This window comes from Anopheles bellator, chromosome 2, assembly GCF_943735745.2.
Source record: "Anopheles bellator chromosome 2, idAnoBellAS_SP24_06.2, whole genome shotgun sequence".
Taxonomy (NCBI): Eukaryota; Metazoa; Arthropoda; class Insecta; order Diptera; family Culicidae; genus Anopheles; species Anopheles bellator.
Genome location: NC_071286.1, coordinates 28,163,132 through 28,181,945, shown reverse-complemented (window position 1 = coordinate 28,181,945; position 18,814 = coordinate 28,163,132). Strand labels below are relative to the sequence as shown.

Below are 18,814 nucleotides of genomic sequence, written 5' to 3'. Positions count from 1 at the left end.
TTATCTAGTGTGTTTGCACATCTTCTTTAAACATGTTAACAAATTTCGCAAAAAGTTTGCATCTTTGCATTTAGGTTAGGGGAGAGAGAGGTTTTGGCATTTTAAAATGTGTGTAAGTTATGCGATTTATAACGTAGATTTTATGGGTTTTTTTCACTTTAAGATTATCGATCCTTCGAATTTGGCCGTTTAATTTTCGCGTTTCTCGTGCCGAACGATTGAGCATGTTTAGGTTGTGTCTCATTAACAGCTAACAGTGATAAAACTTACTTCGCCCGCCTAGGACTAGTGTACGTTTGGTAGAGTTTTAGGCTAACAACTACGGTTCTGTGGGCCGCCACATCCACTGGTGGCCCGAGTAACGGAAGATGTTCCGATCGGTTTTGTCAGGTATCAAAAAAGGAAGTCCGCGAGTATACCACACAAAAATGGCAGTTTAAACAACACATTGGAATCAGCTAACGCTCACAGTCTCTTGGAAACGAAAAAAGTATCAAATCGACCTAAGAATAATAGCACCCGATGCACCAGGGGCTCACCCACTGCCCACTCAGCTACTGTGCAACACAAACCTGCGCACAAAACTTGCTCCAATGTACCGTTAAGTCAATTCAAAACAATAAAATGATTGTACAACACACCCGCCTGAACTGTGTGCTCCTATTCTCTCGGTAAACTGCCGCTACAGCCCTTACGGAACAACCTTGATGCGGGGCGTTAAAAGTGTATACATACTTATCTAACGAATGTAAATCATTACCTGTTTCGAACGGACACACGTACGTGAACTTGGAGCACTTTCTACCGCCCGGTTTGGGCCGGGCGGAACCGGGCTCTCCCCGTTCGGAGAGGAGAGGTTAACGGTCAAAGTTTTTCACTACCACACAACACATCATTAGGCGCAATTTGGAGACCGGTGGGGTGGATGGATACGGTTCCGACCCTTTCTTTCCGAGCTTAGTTTCCGATTCCTTTCCCTTGGATTTTTGTCGGCCGCTTTAAACTATCAAGTGGGACACATCGGTGGCGTACGTTGGCATGTAGCGTGGCGGAGGTTTGTTCGAGTTGTTGTTCTTGCGATTAACGATATACTCCTGATCCTTTGTCCAGGCCCGTTCCGGTGTGCGCGGCAGCGGTGGCAGTATTGGATAGCGGGATTTTTCACAGTTCTGACTGACCGACTTCGATACCGAGTTTAGCCCCACGTTGTACTGGCGCTGCATGGCCAGGGAAGCGCGCAGTGTTTTCCTTTTCTGGAAACGGGAAATGACCGTTAGAGCTGTCTGAGTTGAGTCGCCCGGGAGCAACAAATCGCAGCGAGATACTAACCTCTATTGTACCACGCCATTTGTCGGCCGCGTGACGAGCGATTTCCATTTTTTTCTGCTTCTTAATCTGGTGCTTTTTGTAGACCACCTCGATGATAATCAGCCCGATGCCACCGACGATTCCGGCACCAACCAGTATAAATACACCGGCCATATTCTTGAGTCCGAGCGTGTTGGGCGTCTTTTCAAACTGTTCGCACTGCTGCACGTTACCGTGGAAGATCCATTCCTTATCGAGCGACTCCATGAAGCCGCTCTCGTGGAAGTCCAGTATCGCCAGCGTGACGGCATCGGTCCACGGTGACCCTTTCTGCAGTCCAATTCCGTAACCGCTGCGACCGAACAGCTCACCGGCCGTAACGAGCTCACAATCCTTGGACGCTTCGTACTCCAGGCGGGACGAGTCCCAGATGAAGGCCATGAGTTTACTGCAAAAAACGAACCGATAGTCCCATAAGGATCGCGTGGCCTAGGCTCGACCGCTGGCCATTCGTACCCATCCTTTACATCCTGGATGGCCTGCTCGGCGGTATCATAGTTGTTGGCTTCCATCGTACGGTACATGTTGGACAGTTCCACCTGCCGCCGGAAGTACATATCGACCGAGGAACCCTTCACCGTCGCGCAGGTCAGATTTTCCATCGTATTACGCAGCCGTGCATCGTTGATACCGGTCAGCTTAGTTTTGGGACGCTCCAGCACGAGGAAGGCGGCCAGATTGGCAGTGTACGAAGCGACGATGATCATCGCAAAGCCAGCCCACACCATTCCTGTTTTTTGGTGAAAGAAATGGTTTGTGACACAAAAAACATTATTTGATAGATTTGGCACACAGTCACTTACCTAGAACACGCGCCGAGAAGCTCCTTGGGGTTCCCTCTCCGATTCCACTGTTCAGAAGCACACCCCAGGCGAACCAAATGGCCGAACTAAGGTTCAACGCATCCTCCTCCGTGCCATCGTTCCCGCCGTGCAGCTTGAACCGTCCGAAGGGGGAGAAACGGTCCAACAGGTACAGCACAAGCGCCACTACGTGCACCGAGACCATCACCAGGATCCACAGGGTGTTGCTGAACGGTTGCAAGAAGGACACGAGCGTACTGGAGCGTGACGGTTTCTTCTCCAGGATCGTGATGCCCTGGTACTTGAATGGTTTCGAGAACTCGATAAACTCGGCCCGCTCCGGGTTGATCGTGAGTGGTGCGACAATCAGATCGGCCCGTTCCACCACGAGCTCACCGATCAGCCCGTTCCATTCCTTTTTCACCGTGGTACCAATGCCGGTCGTATGGTTCTTCAGCTGATAGTGCCCGAACTGGCCATCGGGCGAAAGGGCTAGATCGTAGGTGAAGTTGATGCGCTGGGCGAGGGCTTTCAGCAGATCGATACAGTATCCTTTGCAGCAGTACTCTTGCTCTGTAAAAAACAGGAAAATACACATCAAAACAAAGTCAATGAAAGGGTCCAACACAAATGGAACCTACCATTTCCATTTGAAATGTTAAAATGAGGACACACCACCTCATCGTCAGCACAGTCGATCTCGTCATCGAGAAGCTTGCGAGCGTACACGAACGGTTTCTCTTCGATCGTGAGCACTTTCAGATGGGTCGGTATCATGATGCCTTCCGGTTTCTTACCCGTATTGCCCGGCCAGGTGATGCTGCTGTCGTTAATCTTCAAACGCATCTTTCGCTTCTCCTAAAATTTCAGACGAAATTCAAATAAACATTGACGGTGAGCCAAACATTTCTACTATCCAAATTGTACAGAGATTCGATGAAATTGTACCAATTTTCCAACTTATCATTAAACACGAAAGAAATAAGAACCAGTTGTAGAGCGAATCTACTCACCGAATCGTAATGGAAACTGCCAACTTTTACGAACGAATGGTTCTCGTGAACGTTGATAACGTCGTACTCGGCGTACATACGGTCACCGTTATCGTCGAACGCCACTTGGCCCGTCTGTCCGCGTATGTTACGCGTCTTCAAGTACCCAAACAAGCGTTTACCTAGGAAAAGAAACGATGGTACTATACTGGATCCCCTTCCAACGGTTCTGCGATCCGTCGACTACTAACCCGATTCCCAAATGGCACCCGAATCGTCGCAATCCTTCGGCGCTTCGGTAATAGTTTCGTTCACCGTCATTTCCTTGATGGCGGATGCCAGAATATAGATAGCATCCTGTTTCGACGACAAAATGTGGTCCATTTAGCAAACTAAAGCCACCGACCGGCCTCCGGTTGATTACCTTAATGTGATCGGTTTCGTTTTCTGCATTGTTCAGCTTCAGTCCGATAATTCCGATCGGGGTGTTGTTGGCACTGAGCGCCTGCTCGGTCACGATCCAGATGTGCCCATAGTCGGTCATGTTGTGGATGGCAGCGTCGCGGAATATAACGTGCGCGTCCTCTTGGCTGCAAAGAGGAAAAATAAAATCAAAAACCACAGCGGATCGATCGGCAAGGGCCGATATAACCGTACCTTGCGTATAGTAGGTAGACACGTGATTGAGCCGTTTTCATGTCCATGAGGTACGAGCTAAAGCTATCCAGCTTCGGCTCGAATTCGACGATCGACTCAACCGTTGCCCGCACATCGATATCGTCGTAGTTGGTTTGTGAGGTGGTCTGAAAGCGACCCAGCACGGCCCTTCCGTCCGTATCGGAACTGTGTATGATTATAACCTGCCAAAGAAGCCACGGTGTAAATTGCAAATTGATCGTTCAAGCAAACCGTTACCGCATGTTACCTTCGTGTAGCCAAAGTGACTCAAAATTTCTAACCACACGTCCGCCTGATGGTAGTAGGGCGGAACGGTCCGCAGGAACGACACGTGAATGTTTTTATCGGAAAACGCAGCATCTCGGGACGAAATTCCGATCACCGGGATCTGGTAGAAGCCACTCGTGTAGCTAACCGCTGCCGGAGAGAGGTCTCCGGTTGGTTCGTGTGATACTACCACGGCGTATACCTGGCGCAGGAAGAAAAGAGATAAAATGTGCACAAAAAAATAATATAAAAATAAAAATAATGCCAACGCTTCACTTACCCTCCGCGAGATCAAATGTTTACAAACATTGAGTGCCGTTTTGATCGGATTTTTATCGATCCGAATCGTCTTGTCGTAATAGGTCGTCCCGCGGGGCACGTACTGTTGGTCAAAGTTCAGATGCTGCCAGCAGGAACGATGGAAACGATGGAGAAAGTCAAAAACCGGATGAGACACACCGCGGCAGCACACACCGCCATGGAGATCCGGGGCCAAAGAACCGGATCTCCGCCCTCGGTTAGATAACACTTACGGCAATGACGGTGGCGAAGTGAGATTCACTTTCATTGTTGCTCAGCACCCCGCCGATGTTGTAGTACGAAGGATTCTCGCTGCCGGTCGGTTTCTGGGCCAGCAGCGCCTGTGGCACCACGAGGCTCATGAGCAGCAAACAGGAAAGAGGTAGCATTCGGACGAACTTCTTCATGGTGGTGTGGCTGGTGGAACCTTTAGGCCTTCGGGACTACTTGGGCACAACGGTGACCCGATGGGTATGGTGCGTACACACCCTTCAAGCTCTTTTTTCTTCCTCTTCTCGTGCAGGTGCACACAAAAGCTACAGATTTTTAAGAAAAAGGACAACACCCGCTTAACGCTGCCGCGACAGAACTCCCTTCCACGCTGCTCACGTTAACGTTCCATCGAGAGGCCAGGATTTTGCACTAACGGCACAACGGAGTGCGTAGAAATTGATTGGAAAATGGAGAACCTTCACTACATTTTCTGCACCACAACTGAGACACACGTCCACCCAGAGCGCTGTCAGACAGGTCCTGTGGAATCCTTCACGTGCCCTCCCCAACTGGGGCGTCGAGTCGTAGGGCGCATGACACGAGGACGAGGACACCAACAGCTGATTGGCGAGCAGTGTGGATTCTGAGAAAGTGAATTCTAAGTCCATCCTCCGCGTGGGGCAAGGCCGGATGCAATAAGGATGACGACGGAGAGCAAACATTGCTTAAGATAAACAAATACCGAGATTACGCCATTTGTCTAATGCCTGAGCACGGTTTGGGGTTTGTCCAATGGCATGAGCATGATTCACTCTCGATAGTATTAAATTATCAACGTTATGATAACATTAAACGTAAGCGTTAAACACAAACAAGAAAACGACAAAAAAAACTGAAATTGCAGCTGACTGAACAAAGGCGGTTAACCCAGAAGTGTCAGTAGAGTAAAGAGGCACTTATCGATCACCTTCCCATCTCGATCGGTCGAGAGCATGATGGGCAACCTCCCGGGGAAGCCAAATGTAGAACAGAAAGCATGTAGGGCGGGCCTTCTTGCCCTTAGCACTTCTCGTTTAGCATTGAGACTCACATTGTGACATTGTGTGTGGGCACTACTAGGTAATAACGATAACGTTATCGCGCGTTGATTCAAAAATATTATCGCCACAAGTGCCCACAGGGTTTTGCTGCCCTGCCCATTGCCAGTGAGGCTCGGAAGGCGGTCTTGAGTCAGCCGCAGAGGTGAATCGTAGACACAGCATAGAAGATATTTGACGGGAGCCCCGGGGTCAAAATGTTGAATACGTTTTCCGTGCTATCGCCACACTTTAAATTTAAGTACAAGTTTGTGACGATCGACAATTTGGCGTTCAAGTGCCACTACCGTGCCACGTTCATCATACTGCTGGTGTGCACCCTGCTCGTCACCTCCAGGTACGGACAGTGGGCGATAACAACAACAAGGTTACGATTTTTCATCACCTCGCAGACAGTACATTGGAGAGCACATCCGGTGTATCACGGGCGGGTCCATACCGGAGCATGTCATCAACACGTTTTGCTTTTTCACCACCACGTTCACCGTGATCCGGCACTACAATGAGACGCTGCTACAGCAAGGAAGTCTGCCCCATCCGGGAGTGGGTCCCATGTACAGCGAAGATCCGACGAAACGCCATGCGTACTATCAGTGGGTGCCGTTTGTCCTGTTCTTGCAGGCACTAACGTTCTACGCACCGCACAAGATATGGCGCATGAATGAAGGTAGGAGGCCTTCGGCCGGATTCCGGGCACTACTACGAACCGTAAAACCCACTCACTTCACAGGTGGACGACTGAAGAAACTGATGGAAGGATTGCACATGGCCAAACTCAGTGAGCACTATTTGGCCAAGGACAACATCAACATCGGGCCGAAGTACACGCTCCTGTCGCGGGATAACGTCGACGCGAAATTAACCGCCGTAAAGAATGAGTTTTTTAAACACATTCAAGCGCATACGGATTGGGCGCGGGTGCACTGCTTTTGCGAGTTGCTCAACTTGGTCAATTGCGTGCTACAAATGGTGTTCACGCACATCTTCCTGGGACGCCAGTTCTGGGACCTGGGACCACGCTTCCTAGCCGAAGATTTCACCGGCACGATGGACGTGCTGGACACCGTGTTCCCGAAGGTAACCAAGTGCCACTTCTACAAGTACGGTCCGACCGGAAGCATTCAGAAGCACGACGCATTGTGCGTGATGGCGCTGAACGTGATCAATGAGAAAATCTTCACCTTCCTCTGGTTCTGGTACGTGTTGTTGTTGACGATCTCCGTACTGGCGATCGTCTGGCGATTGGTCACCTTAGTGCTACACAACAGGTTTGTGAAATCCAGCACAGGCCTGCGATCGGTTGTGTCTCATGCCCTGTGTTTTGCGGTCTTTCAGATGGACCAAGCTTACCGCGACTATACTGTCGCTAGCGAGCCCCGGGAGACTGAATCCGCAGGACGTGGAGATCGTTACGTACCGGTTGAAGTTCAGCGAATGGCTGTTCCTGTACTACCTGGCCAAAAACATGGACGGCCACCTGTTCCGCAAAGTTCTACGAGGAATCGTTGACGATCTACAGCACCCGGCGACGAGCATGAGTTCGGTGAACAGCGATCCGCTCGAGGAGCACGATCAGGTGATGAGTATCGATACAGTTGACGGGACTTTCGACGAGGACGATCTCCTAAACCGTCAGACACCTACAAAGGATACCCGGTTCAGATACGAGGTAGAACACAAGAAAGCTTAGCGAACAGGATTTGGAAGTGTAGCACATGACTTTTCGACCCAAAATCAATTATATTTTTCGTGGCAAAACTCCAATCGGCATTCGAATTGCAACAGTATCGTTACAAACTACCAATTGTGTAAATATTCAAATAAAACATCTATAAGTTCCAAACGAAAGCTCCCCGATACCACACTGCTCAGTTAGCAGTGTCAGGTGCCGCGTCAGGGTCAAGACCGACGGTGCAAGTTATTGGAAAAAGAATGTCGAAGATGACGCATAACCCATTCGCTGTAAGTTGTCATGAGTAGTGCTTATTGGTACTGCCAACGCGCGGCGCAGCAACGACAATACGTCTCGAGTCGACGGAAGCGTGCCATAGCGATGCCAACAGATAGCAACGCGACACACCCGGTGTGGCCATATTTGCAGGTGAGTAGAGCGCGATTCGTTACCGTTAAACCGTCACCGCAGTGTTCGAAGGGCTGGGGCAAATTGGTTTTCAAACTATTAAACCTCCGGAGCGCCCGGCGAACGTTACGGGGCGCATCGTTCGCCGATTGTTCGAAATGTTCCCACCGATACCCGCGAACGTTGTAGAAACAATCCAAGCGAGTTCTGGAACCCAAACATAATGAGCATTTCCACCCACCGGGCCCGGGCTGGTCAGTCGGCCCTCCGTTGGTCCGTCGTTCCATTGTCACTCTCTTTACTGGAGGGGCCTGGGACCGGCAAATGGGTTGTGTGATTAGGCGCACCGGCCCGTGCCCATCGTCGGGACAGCACCGGCAGTCACGGAATAGCAATAATTACTGGCGGCGTTTTTCTTGGCAGCGTCGATTGGCATCGACGAAGCTGTACTTGCGCGCTTGTGTTGCCCCGAAAGTTGTTCCGGGCGGTGAACGGCGATCACCGATCACAGTAAAAAAAAAGGTAATGATGCAGAACAAAATATTTTGCAAAACATTATCACGCGCGTGGCAATTTTGGCGGTCACTGTAAAGCGTGTCCAAAACGAGACCAGAAAGCAGAAAAAAACATTAATCAACACCGGCAAGGCGCGGAACACTAGGTCACCGGAGAAGCAAAATAAGAAGAAGTACAGCATCCGAAGGTCCTTCGAGCGATCACTCGTTTTTTTTTTTGTGGAATGGATTACAAATCTCTCGTAAAAGAAGAGAGTGGCCGACGTGATGAGAGACATCGGCGCTCTCACGAGAGAGCGAGCGCGCACCATCACGACGGATAAGGTGCGAGAGCGAGAAACCGAAACGCCGCAGCCCTAGAAACGCACGTCTGGAGAATGAGTGAGCAGCGAGCGAGAGAACGAGAGAGAGAGAGAGAGAGAGAGAGAGAGAGCATACTCACGACGGTGATGAGCTATGCTGTGATGTGCACCTTTTTGCGCTCCTGCAGACCGATACATACGTTAACCCGTTCAGAGCTCCCGCGAGACGGATCGGAGGTGCGTGCGTTCGTGTTTCTGTTTCGTTGCTGGTATTGTTTATTTTCATTTGGTTTTGGTCGCCTACCGCCCGCGTTGGGTTTTGGTTCGATTGTTTGTGATAAGCGCCAGTGGTTTTGTTTATGGTTTGTCCGCAGACCAGCGTCGCCGTGAGGCGGAAAAGGTGAATCGGCAATCGATTGGTGTCCGAGCTCTGTCTGTTTCGTTGACATTATTTCGCGACGCACTCGGCGCGGATTGCTGTGGGGTGCTGCGGAGGTGCTTCCACACGGTCCCAGTGGAATCACTAATGAGCGGGTCAACAAGTAATAGGTTCTTCGCAAGCGGCCATTATTAACGGGGAGATTGAACCGTGCCTTAATGTTGACACAATGTTGACATAATATTCTGTTGTAAGTGCCAAGTTTTTGAATATTATCCTTTATAACACACAAGAGAAAGAGCGATCACGAGTGAGAACGAAACGACCGCGCGTTTGTGTGTGGCATTAAAAGGAGCTTCCAGCACAGTGCCCGTTTGTTCGGGGTCAACGAGGTGGCCAAAGGGAAAGCAACAGCGCCACCGAGACAGAGAGACGTAACAGCAGCAGCAGCGCGGCAACGGCCTATGTAAGTTGGTGTGGCACGGTGAAGCTGGAAATTGCCCCCAATTTTCTTATTTCTTTCTTTCACTATCCCTCCGACGTGCGCGGGACCCCCCAACGAAGCGGAATCTTCGGGCCAGAGCCCCAACCGGGGGCATCGAAAAAGGACCGAAAAGTCCACAGATAATTGTGTGTGCGAACCACGACGACGGTGTGTGTGTTTCCGAATGGTTCCAAATGGACTGGCCAGAGGGTAGGGAAGACGCAGACCGCAGCATCATCACCGCCTCATCTTGCGTGCGCGCCAGAACACGGAGGGCTGGTGGGTGGTGGGCGTAAAGAAGATGAGCACGAACAATGGCGTCGTCGTCAATGCTGCCGGAGATTACGCCAGAGAACGCAGCCGACCACGGCGGCGGCAGCCCACCGACCCCCCGACCCCCCCGACCGACCGACCGACAAGTGTCATTTTTATTAACCCCTGTTACGCGCACCGTCCTCCATCGCGCGTGTTGTGGCCATTTCAATCGGGGCCATGTTGGGGCCACCGATGGAGATCGCAAATAGCGTGCGGCCACAGTGAATGCTCATGGTCCATTGTGCGCTTGTTTGGCTGGACAGTGGTTTTCAAGTGGTGATCGTTCCAGAGGTGCCAAAAGCTCGTCATTGCGGCGTTTTGTGGCAGGTATCCGGTCAGTGGTTCACGAACCCGAACCCCAAACCTAGCCCCGGTCGATTATGCTGTCACTTATACGCTCGACGCAGGCCGAAAAAAAGACCACTGACCTCAGCAGCGGTGTCTTGCCAGCCGACACACGGAAGGGGAAAATAGTCATGAAACGTGGCCAGACGCCACGCAATCCGCCATCATCCGAAACTGTCGCCGCTGGCTATCGGAGGGACCCGCGCAGCAGCAGTTTGAGCGTCTCGCGCATATTAAAATCGGCCGCCCGGCCCACTGGGCGGCGACGGGAGTGCTTTCAGAAGCCGGCCCAGGCCAGGGAACACGACGGCTGGCCTCGGCGCGCGGCACGGCCGCGACCCGGCCTTAATGGAATTGGAATTTTTGATTGGAAGGAATTGGATTCCGTTTCACTCTTTCGCCCGTTCGCGCGTCCCTCTCTCTGTCTCGTGCACGTGTCTAGCCCAACACGACTTCGTGTTCCCTTCGCCCCACAAACATTTCTCACTATCTCACTCTCTGTCTCGCTGTCTCCTCTCGGCCTCTCTGTCCGTGCCTCTTTGCTGGGCGGGTTCCGCCGATCGTGCAGTTAGAATTTTGAACGATCGCACGGAACGTAAAGGGTATTCTGTCCTGCGGCTGGCTGCTGGGTTTCCTCTACCATGTGTAGGACGACAAAGTTCAGCCCTCCGCGGGCGGAACCAATTAACACACACATTTGAGCACTCACTGCCCATAATCTGGTCAAAGCAAAGCAGCACAACCGGTGCACTCTCTCAACCCAGATAACACGGTAGACGATCGTCTGACCGAGGACTTCACGTCACGGTGCATCATGATTTCCCTACGTGATCCATCGGCTGTGAGCAGGCGGCTGTGGGAGATTGGTGTTCGAGGGTCCAGTGGTAACAGACTTTAAGCCATAGAATTTCAATTTAAAATAGAAATGGAAAAAAGTTGTCCCTTTTTTATACACAAAACCCCACCTTGTTTGAGACACACTTTGCCGAGAACATCATTCTACTTCGAGGAGGTCTCAACACCGGTGGCTCCGTTCGTCCGCTCGGCGGACTTGTGTTTACACAAGTGCCCATCGCGCCTCGCGCAGCTTTCACAGACGCAGCATTCGCCACGTCTGTAATAATTCGTCACGGCACGCGATAAGACCCACAGGGCTCGGTCGCATTTCGTGCCGCGCTTCCTGAATTCTAAACGACGTCAGTGCTCATAAAGTCCGTGTTGTATCCCTCCACGTAACGACTGTTTACGCTCAATCGTCCGTCCGTGTTCTGTTGGGGGTTCGGGTCGTGAACGCGAAAAGTTGCTGACGACTGAAACGACCAGCGACCACCTCGTAGCTCTCCGTGTGTGGTGCTGCGCCCAATTGAATGTCTTAATTTTCTCCTCGGCGCACAGTGCGCCGTCCGGAGGCTGTCTTGTTGCTTTGCTAAGCGAAATTAACATTACCGACGGGGCACTTTATCATAAACTAAACAGAAGCCTTCTCGAGAATTCTGTCAGTGCAAATCAATTTATGGGTCAATAAAGGGGGTCCCAGCGATAGAGGGGTGCCTGGAAGAATGCGCAGTTCGTGCACGGGAGCAAACATAAATAGAGCTGAGAACCGTTAAACGATCGACGGCACAAGTTCGAAGGTTATCGTTTGCATCGATCGTCGTCGTGTCGGGTTGAGATTAATCCCGTTCTTCTTTTGCTTCACATTTCAGTGTGCGATACGCGAGACTCCGAGATGGCGCTCTGAGACTCCCGGCTGCCAACCGAGTATCCACTTCCAAGGAACGGATGAAACAGTTTCGAGTCAGCATCAGTGCGTGAACCATTGAAGCGTGATAAAACGATAAACGACATACACTCGGACCCATCATGTTCAAGTTACTCGGGGGCCTGAAGCAGTACTTCAAGTGGCAGGACATCCAGACGGACAACATCGTGTTTCGGTTGCACAACACGTTCACCACGGCCTTGCTGCTCGCCTGCAGTCTTATCATCACGGCCACCCAGTATGTGGGCAACCCGATCAGTTGCATTGTCGGCGGCGTGCCGTCCCATGTCGTCAACACGTTTTGCTGGATCTCCAGCACGTTCACCATGCCGGATGCGTTCCGGCGGCAGGTTGGGCGGGAAGTGGCCCATCCCGGTATAGCGAACGACTTTGACGATGAAGATGCGAAAAAATATTACACCTACTACCAATGGGTGTGCTTTGTGCTGTTCTTCCAAGTATGTCGCCGATAGTGGCGGGTGATCGCGAAGGATTACGGCTCTAATTTACGGTTTCCGGGTTCTCTTTCTCACCACCCACCAGGCAATTGCGTGTTACACGCCGAAGTTCATCTGGGACGCCGTCGAGGGTGGACTGATGCGCATGATCGTGATGGGGCTGAACATTGGGGCGTGCAAGGAGCAGGAAAAGTGTGCCAAAAAGCAGGTCCTGCTCGACTATCTGCTCGGCCACCTGAAGCACCACAAGATCTACGTCGTGCGGTACTGGGTCTGCGAGGCGCTGTGCTTCATCAACATCGTCGTCCAGCTGTGGCTGATGAATCAGTTCTTCAACGGAGAGTTCATCTCGTACGGCTGGGATGTGCTCCAGTACTCGGACCAACCACAGGAGCAAAGGGGCGACCCGATGGTGTACGTGTTTCCGCGCGTCACAAAGTGCAACTTCTACAAGTACGGTCCGACCGGAAGCATTCAGAAGCACGACGCCATGTGCATACTGCCGCTGAATATCGTCAACGAGAAAACGTACATTTTCATCTGGTTCTGGTACATCATACTGGCCACGCTTCTCGCGGGACTGATTATCTACAGGTAACCAATCAGTGAGGCCATCGCTAACAACTACCAAACTCACAATCCACGCTTTTATCTTACCCAAAACACACACAGGGCGATCATCATTTTTGTGCCCTCGGTGCGGGCCCGGTTGCTGAACGCCCGGAACCGGATGGTGCCGCGCGATGTTGCGAAAACGATCTCGGACAACATGGACCTCGGCGACTGGTGGATTGTGTACATGCTGGCCACCAATCTCGATCCCCTCATCTACAAAGACATTGTCACGGAACTGTCCAAACGGATAAAGCTAAATGAACCCGAAAGTGAGGAGAAGCGCATGCACTGAACGCTCTGAAAGCACACCAAACGTGACCACTAATATGCTGCCACACACACACACACGCACACATGGAGCGGAATCTGTGTCGATGCGACCATTGGACGAAAAACAGGTTTCCCTGCGTGGCACGAAACAAACGCATTCCTACGAAGCACGGGTCGTTCAAAAATTGGATCCGGACATTCCGATGTAGTGTTTCGCGCAAAAATCGAATCTCTATTCCTGTTATTTCTGATAATTTTTATTTTATACCTTCATATTTATACTCGAATTAACGGCGACTAAATTGTAAGGAACGACTTTTCATCGCCCATGGCAAAGCTATGAGGGAGACAATCTTGTGTATTAGATGGACGCCACCTAACCAATGTCGGGGGGTGGCATTAGAGCGACTGTTAGAAATAGGAAGCAAAACGCACACAGCGGAGCGCACAACGTTACTAAAACTTCCTTCAGCCGAACAACAGGACGATAATGTAGAACATCGATAGAGTAGAAAAAAATGACGAGTGATGAATGCATCATTAAGCCACAAAAGACAGACAAAAAGGTAGACAGATGTGGAAATGTGAAAATTGGCTTTGAAACCAATCGGAGAGAGTATTAACGAATGTCGAAATAAAACAGAAAAACACTTCAGCACACACACCGCAATCGAAACGGATCTTTCATTCATTAGCATTTCATTTTATCAATGTGCTAAAAACGAGCGTTACTACTATTTGCCGCCGTCCTTTGGCATGGTATCTACTGGAAGAAAGTGCGATCATGGTGCTTAGCGTGAACGTGTTAGTCGGATTGGGATGCAATTTTCCTGTTGCGTTAGTATAGCTCATTGACATCGCTCATCTCCTATCACTTTTCGTCCTTGTGGAACGAAGCGAAAACTACGTCACCCCCAACGCTGATCAGACACTGGCCCTGGAATATATAGAGAAATGAACGAATGGCGAGTCAGATGGCGATTTAGAGAAATGGAGACTTGTTTGGGCGCACAGGGAATGGACAAGCCTGAGCGTGACTAATTTGTCCAAAAGAAAAACATATTTTAAGAATGAAATGAGTAAATCGACGAAAAAAAATTGACAAAAAAAAACATTCAAAACATTCCCCATCGAAACAGAGGCCACAGAGACGACAATTGTTACAACACGGAATCAGTAAACAGAACGAATGGCAGTCCCAGCAGACCTGATTCACCTACCTGATTCTTGTGCACATTGTCCTGCAGCGTAAGATCGTTGAGGTAGAATGCAATCATTGCATTCCCGCCGAGCGAAGTAACGTGCGATCGAACGATCGATAGCACTTCGGAGATGAAGCTATGGACGAATCCGCAGATGCCGCCAGTCTCCCGGATCGACGTACACTCGCGAATGAAGAAAAAGTTCAAATTGCCTAGATACTTTTCCACCTTTCCGCCGGGAACGTAGCTCAGTGGTGTTATGTCTACGCCGTAGCCATCCTTTAGGGGTACCTGCCAGTGAGACGGCCACAGTGAGATGGTGCGGCTTTCCACAATCTTTCTCTAACGCAACATACCATTTTCCCCGAACGTCCCACTTTAGCGTGATGCGACGGAGTGGATGATTTCGAACTACGAGCAGCTTTCAAAGACTTTACCGAAATCGGTATCGGGGTCATGGATGGTTGTGCCGGCGGAGGTCCCGATGTGTCCATCGAATCTTCATCCAACGAGAACATCATCTCATCCTCTGTGGAAGCGTGTTAAAAGTGTGCGCTTTAGTTTATAAACCTACCCGAACTTGCCCCTTCGGGAGATGTTACCGTTGTTGCTCCTCGTTGAACCCAAACTATCCTTAAGTGATGCGACCGGCACCGATGGCAACGGGGCCGCTGGCTGGTGGTTGAGCGTGCTGCACTTGCGCTTCAACTTGTTCGCGCCATCACCGAGCGCTAGGGCCATCCCGGTGACGACGATCTGAATTTCGTCCGGCTCTGGCAGATCGAGTTTGAAGCGAAGATCACACACCACGCATGGTACCATCGAACGGAGCTTGAAGTAGATCAATCGTAGCAAGCCCTGGAAGTGTTTGTTCAAATTGCGTGTCGTGTGCTGCTGCACAAACAGCTGCTTGGCGCGCCAAACTTGCGTAAACATTTGAAACTGTCGTACATTGTCCATCACTTCCGCCATACCGGGCATCGTTTGTACATTGACTACGTAGAAACCCCTGTGATAGAAGACGAGAAGACGTTAGACTTTTTGTAGTCTTCTTTAAAGTCCCACCTCAAAACTTACTCCGGTGCAAACGGTTCCTTGGCGATCGTCAGCAGGTCCAAATCGACAATATCGTCCAGCTCTAGCACGCAGGCCGACTTTTGCATGCACGCAAAATCTAGCTCCTTGCCGTCGCGCTCTTCCCTTGCCCCTGGCGCTGGACCACCACCCGACGAAGGTTGAAAGTCAACATCGGAATCGCCAACGGTTTGCAACTGGTAAATCTGAATGTTTCGTTCGACGATACCATGAACCATCGATTGCAGCTCCTGAAGTTTGCGACTATCCGGATACGTGCTACCGTCGACGATCTTCGGTAGCAACGGTTTGGGAAGTGGTGTCAGATAGACGGCGGTCCCGGTTGCAATCAGTGCGATCGTTCGCTCCCCGATCGTGATGTTTGCGCGCAGCGCGAAGATCGCGTTCATTCCCTTGATCTTCAGCTTGTTTACAAGCAGCTTGTGAAGCTCGTACTCGAGAAACGGCAGCGCGTCCGATATTTCTTTCCCATTCGCTTCACTTTTCAGGTCCCGCTTGATGCGACACGACTGCGCCTGGATGAGACAGCCGCGCCCCGTTATTGGCATTCCCTCGGGAATCTCAATCGTCGTTATCAGTACATCCGGCACGACACCATTTCTGTGGCAGTCGGAAACAATTCGATCCGTAAGCTTTCAGGCCACTAATAGGCTTCCTGGGCGTGTGGTGGGGTTACTTGACTTACTTGCACATCGAACACTTTGCAGCGTGGACCCGGAAGTTTACGGACCCCAAAGAGTAGGGTACGTGACACATGGAGCACTTGTTGTTCATGCCAGTCGGTCCCTCCAGCAGCGTACCCTCTGCTTCGACGGTGTTCGGCGTATGCTCCCGCGAAATGCTGTAATCGCGATCAAAGTCCTGCCTATCAAGCGATGAGGTCATGTGTTCCTTACCGGCACCGTCACCGGGCCCATCGCTGGACACGTTGAGTGACGCATCGGCAGTCCACACGTGATCGCAACCGAAATGAAGGTTAATCACGGCCGCCGTTCCCGTTGCAGAAAGCACACATATGTCGTCACTGGGAAAGAAGTTACCATCAGTTGCTGGCCGATCGCTAACGCCAAATGAAGCTTACTCAATTGTAGTTTGTTCCACATAACCAAGAATCACGTTACATCCTAAGGATCGTGCGTGAGATCGAACCTCTGTTCGGATCTCGCTCCACCAACTGTCACGGGTTTCAGGCTCATTTTGGTTCGGTACACGTTCCAGCAGCTTCACCGAGCGTGCAGTTACTGTGGCACCTATTGAAACCAACAGAATATTTTATGTCAAATCAAAAACTGTTTTAATTTGATAATGCGCACTGTCCGACCTTACCTATGTGACGGATAATTCCCGACGGGTACTTCGTCATGGTGAAGAAAGGATATTCCAACATTTCCAGCATTTCATAGTTCATAAGCATGATCGATTTTGTGATATTGCCATTGTTGCCGGCGCTATTGCGCACTGTGCCGATGCTTTTGTCCAGCGGACATGAGCTACCTGTGGGAAGCGACAACAAACCATTCATGAGGCAGGAAGAACATTCAAACCCCAACTCAGGTCTACCTTTTGGGGTAATACTAAGATCTGAATCCGAAGACCGTCGGCACAGCGGCACAGCAATACCGTCTTTCGCCAGCAAGGAAGCCACGGTCAGTTTGGTGGGACTATTGCCCGTGCCGTGGGGGTTGTTTGTCTCCGAACCGATACCGGGCGGCCGTCGAATAAATTCGACAAAGTCTGAGTTTCCAGAAAGTTTGTGCCTGAAATTGGGGATAGGGGTAGTGCCAAAAGTAATACGATCACCCACGCGGTAAGCTTACTCTTCCACCAACAGCTCTTCGCCGATATGCTGCGAAAACGATTCATTTATCTTCGTCAACGAGACGGCCGTGCCGATGCCGCGTGCCACTACACCGACGTCCCCTTCGAGGTCAAAACACTGCATGTAACCTATCACAGCATTGGCGCCCATTTCGATGGCTTTTATACCGATTTTACGTTGTACCTTGGAGCAGAACCAAACGAACTTACCGATACCGTTCCTTAGTCTGGTCTCAGGCTTCATCCTTACCTGTGCGGATAGTTTCATAAATGCTAGCTGACGTGCCTCATTCGATGCACGCGGTGTACGAATTTTATCGATCCACTGATACTCCGGGTCATCATTGACCATCAGTTCCTCCACGAATCCGTGGTACATTGCTATACTATACCCGTACGGTATGTTGGGTGCTAGAGCGATGAAAGAACGTTCAATGAAATGGTCAACGCGGGCGGGGTAACAATTGCAACTTACAATGGAAGAACAAAACGCCACATGAGCTTTGGCGGAATTTGTTAAAATCAGTAAACAAGTCCACCTTAACGATGACATTGATTTCACCGCGTACACCGTGAATCGTGTCGTAAACCGGCAGCCATCCGGACATGATGGAACCCTTGCCTGTGCGGGATTTGCTGGTGGAGCTGTGCGAGGCAGGCAAAATGTATCGCAAAGTTCATTTCCGGTGCCCGTTCGCAATATATCGCTACTTACTGCAACAATGGGCTCAAGTTTATGTACACCTTCCCGATTGCGTCGTTTGCCGTGTAGGTGTCGTAATCCATCAACCGGATCTGCACTGGCTCGTCTTGCAGCTCTGCATCCTCCACCTGCGGACAATGATGAACGGAGTACGTAACCAACAAGCAAAACTCAATCCGCCCCAAAGCTACTACCTCAAACGTGTACCATTCGGAGTTCCAGTGCGGGTTTAGCGTTTTCCTGCAGACATCTGTTTTGTACGTTACGCTTCCGAGCTTAATCTCCACGAACGCATCCGTGGTGTCGCTGCTGCGGTCCATCACCGGCAAGTTTCTGCCCGCGAGGACCTTTACCTTCACTTTTCCCGGCATCTTTTCCGATCGGAGCGATGACTACATTTGTGCAGCGAACAACTAATTCAAGCTAATCCTAGCGCACTGCGATTAACAACTATTTTGGCGACCTGCTGCTTTTCTGGTAACAAGGGCTACGCACATTTTGGTCACACTCGGGGTGTATGTTTTCCTTTTTACTTTTGCTCGCCGCGCAGCAACTGACAGCTGTCAAATGCCGCGGCGGGCAATTTGAAAGCCCGCGAGACGGAAAATGGTCTTGCAGTTAAATCGCGCAATTTGATGTTGGATGCGAACTCGGAGAAAACGCCACGTTTTGCTCGGAAATTAGTTTTTACCTTGATTTATTTGGTTACTTTCAAAGTAATAGTCATGTTGAACCTTCGGATGGTTTGAAATT

The 18,814-nt window shown here is 50.6% G+C and overlaps 4 protein-coding genes across 8 annotated transcripts; 2 read left to right on the top strand and 2 right to left on the bottom strand.

The window, feature by feature from the left end:
* LOC131207304 (glutamate [NMDA] receptor subunit 1) lies at positions 1-4,815 on the bottom strand. Its single transcript, XM_058199916.1, has 12 exons — positions 4,642-4,815; positions 4,389-4,511; positions 4,089-4,310; positions 3,821-4,023; positions 3,588-3,753; positions 3,415-3,520; positions 3,185-3,345; positions 2,813-3,029; positions 2,172-2,744; positions 1,825-2,098; positions 1,330-1,756; positions 1-1,253 (listed from the first exon to the last, which is right to left on the bottom strand). The coding sequence occupies exons 1-12, from the start codon at positions 4,813-4,815 to the stop codon at positions 999-1,001; spliced, it is 2,901 nt and encodes a 966-aa protein (XP_058055899.1). The 3' UTR covers positions 1-998.
* Positions 4,816-5,846: 1,031 nt separating this feature from the next.
* LOC131209756 (innexin inx7) lies at positions 5,847-7,552 on the top strand. Its single transcript, XM_058202891.1, has 4 exons — positions 5,847-6,055; positions 6,111-6,385; positions 6,449-6,986; positions 7,054-7,552. The coding sequence occupies exons 1-4, from the start codon at positions 5,916-5,918 to the stop codon at positions 7,406-7,408; spliced, it is 1,308 nt and encodes a 435-aa protein (XP_058058874.1). The 5' UTR covers positions 5,847-5,915; the 3' UTR covers positions 7,409-7,552.
* A 1,247-nt stretch (positions 7,553-8,799) lies between these two features.
* Positions 8,800-13,907, top strand: LOC131210958 (innexin inx1). Of its 5 annotated transcripts, XM_058204287.1 has the most exons (5): positions 8,821-8,852; positions 9,288-9,460; positions 11,845-12,358; positions 12,444-12,952; positions 13,031-13,907. In XM_058204287.1, the coding sequence occupies exons 3-5, from the start codon at positions 12,002-12,004 to the stop codon at positions 13,263-13,265; spliced, it is 1,101 nt and encodes a 366-aa protein (XP_058060270.1). In that variant the 5' UTR covers positions 8,821-8,852; positions 9,288-9,460; positions 11,845-12,001; the 3' UTR covers positions 13,266-13,907. The 5 variants fall into 5 exon arrangements, with proteins under 5 accessions (XP_058060269.1, XP_058060270.1, XP_058060274.1 ...); XM_058204286.1 differs by having other exon boundaries at positions 8,800-9,460; XM_058204291.1 differs by lacking the exon at positions 9,288-9,460 and having other exon boundaries at positions 8,838-8,852.
* LOC131210957 (C2 domain-containing protein 5) lies at positions 13,541-18,432 on the bottom strand. Its single transcript, XM_058204285.1, has 14 exons — positions 18,256-18,432; positions 18,074-18,189; positions 17,834-18,003; positions 17,609-17,769; positions 17,358-17,542; positions 17,101-17,297; positions 16,867-17,034; positions 16,622-16,790; positions 16,226-16,564; positions 15,523-16,140; positions 15,048-15,454; positions 14,802-14,974; positions 14,464-14,736; positions 13,541-14,180 (listed from the first exon to the last, which is right to left on the bottom strand). The coding sequence occupies exons 1-14, from the start codon at positions 18,430-18,432 to the stop codon at positions 14,115-14,117; spliced, it is 3,219 nt and encodes a 1,072-aa protein (XP_058060268.1). The 3' UTR covers positions 13,541-14,114.
* Positions 18,433-18,814: the final 382 nt, after the last annotated feature.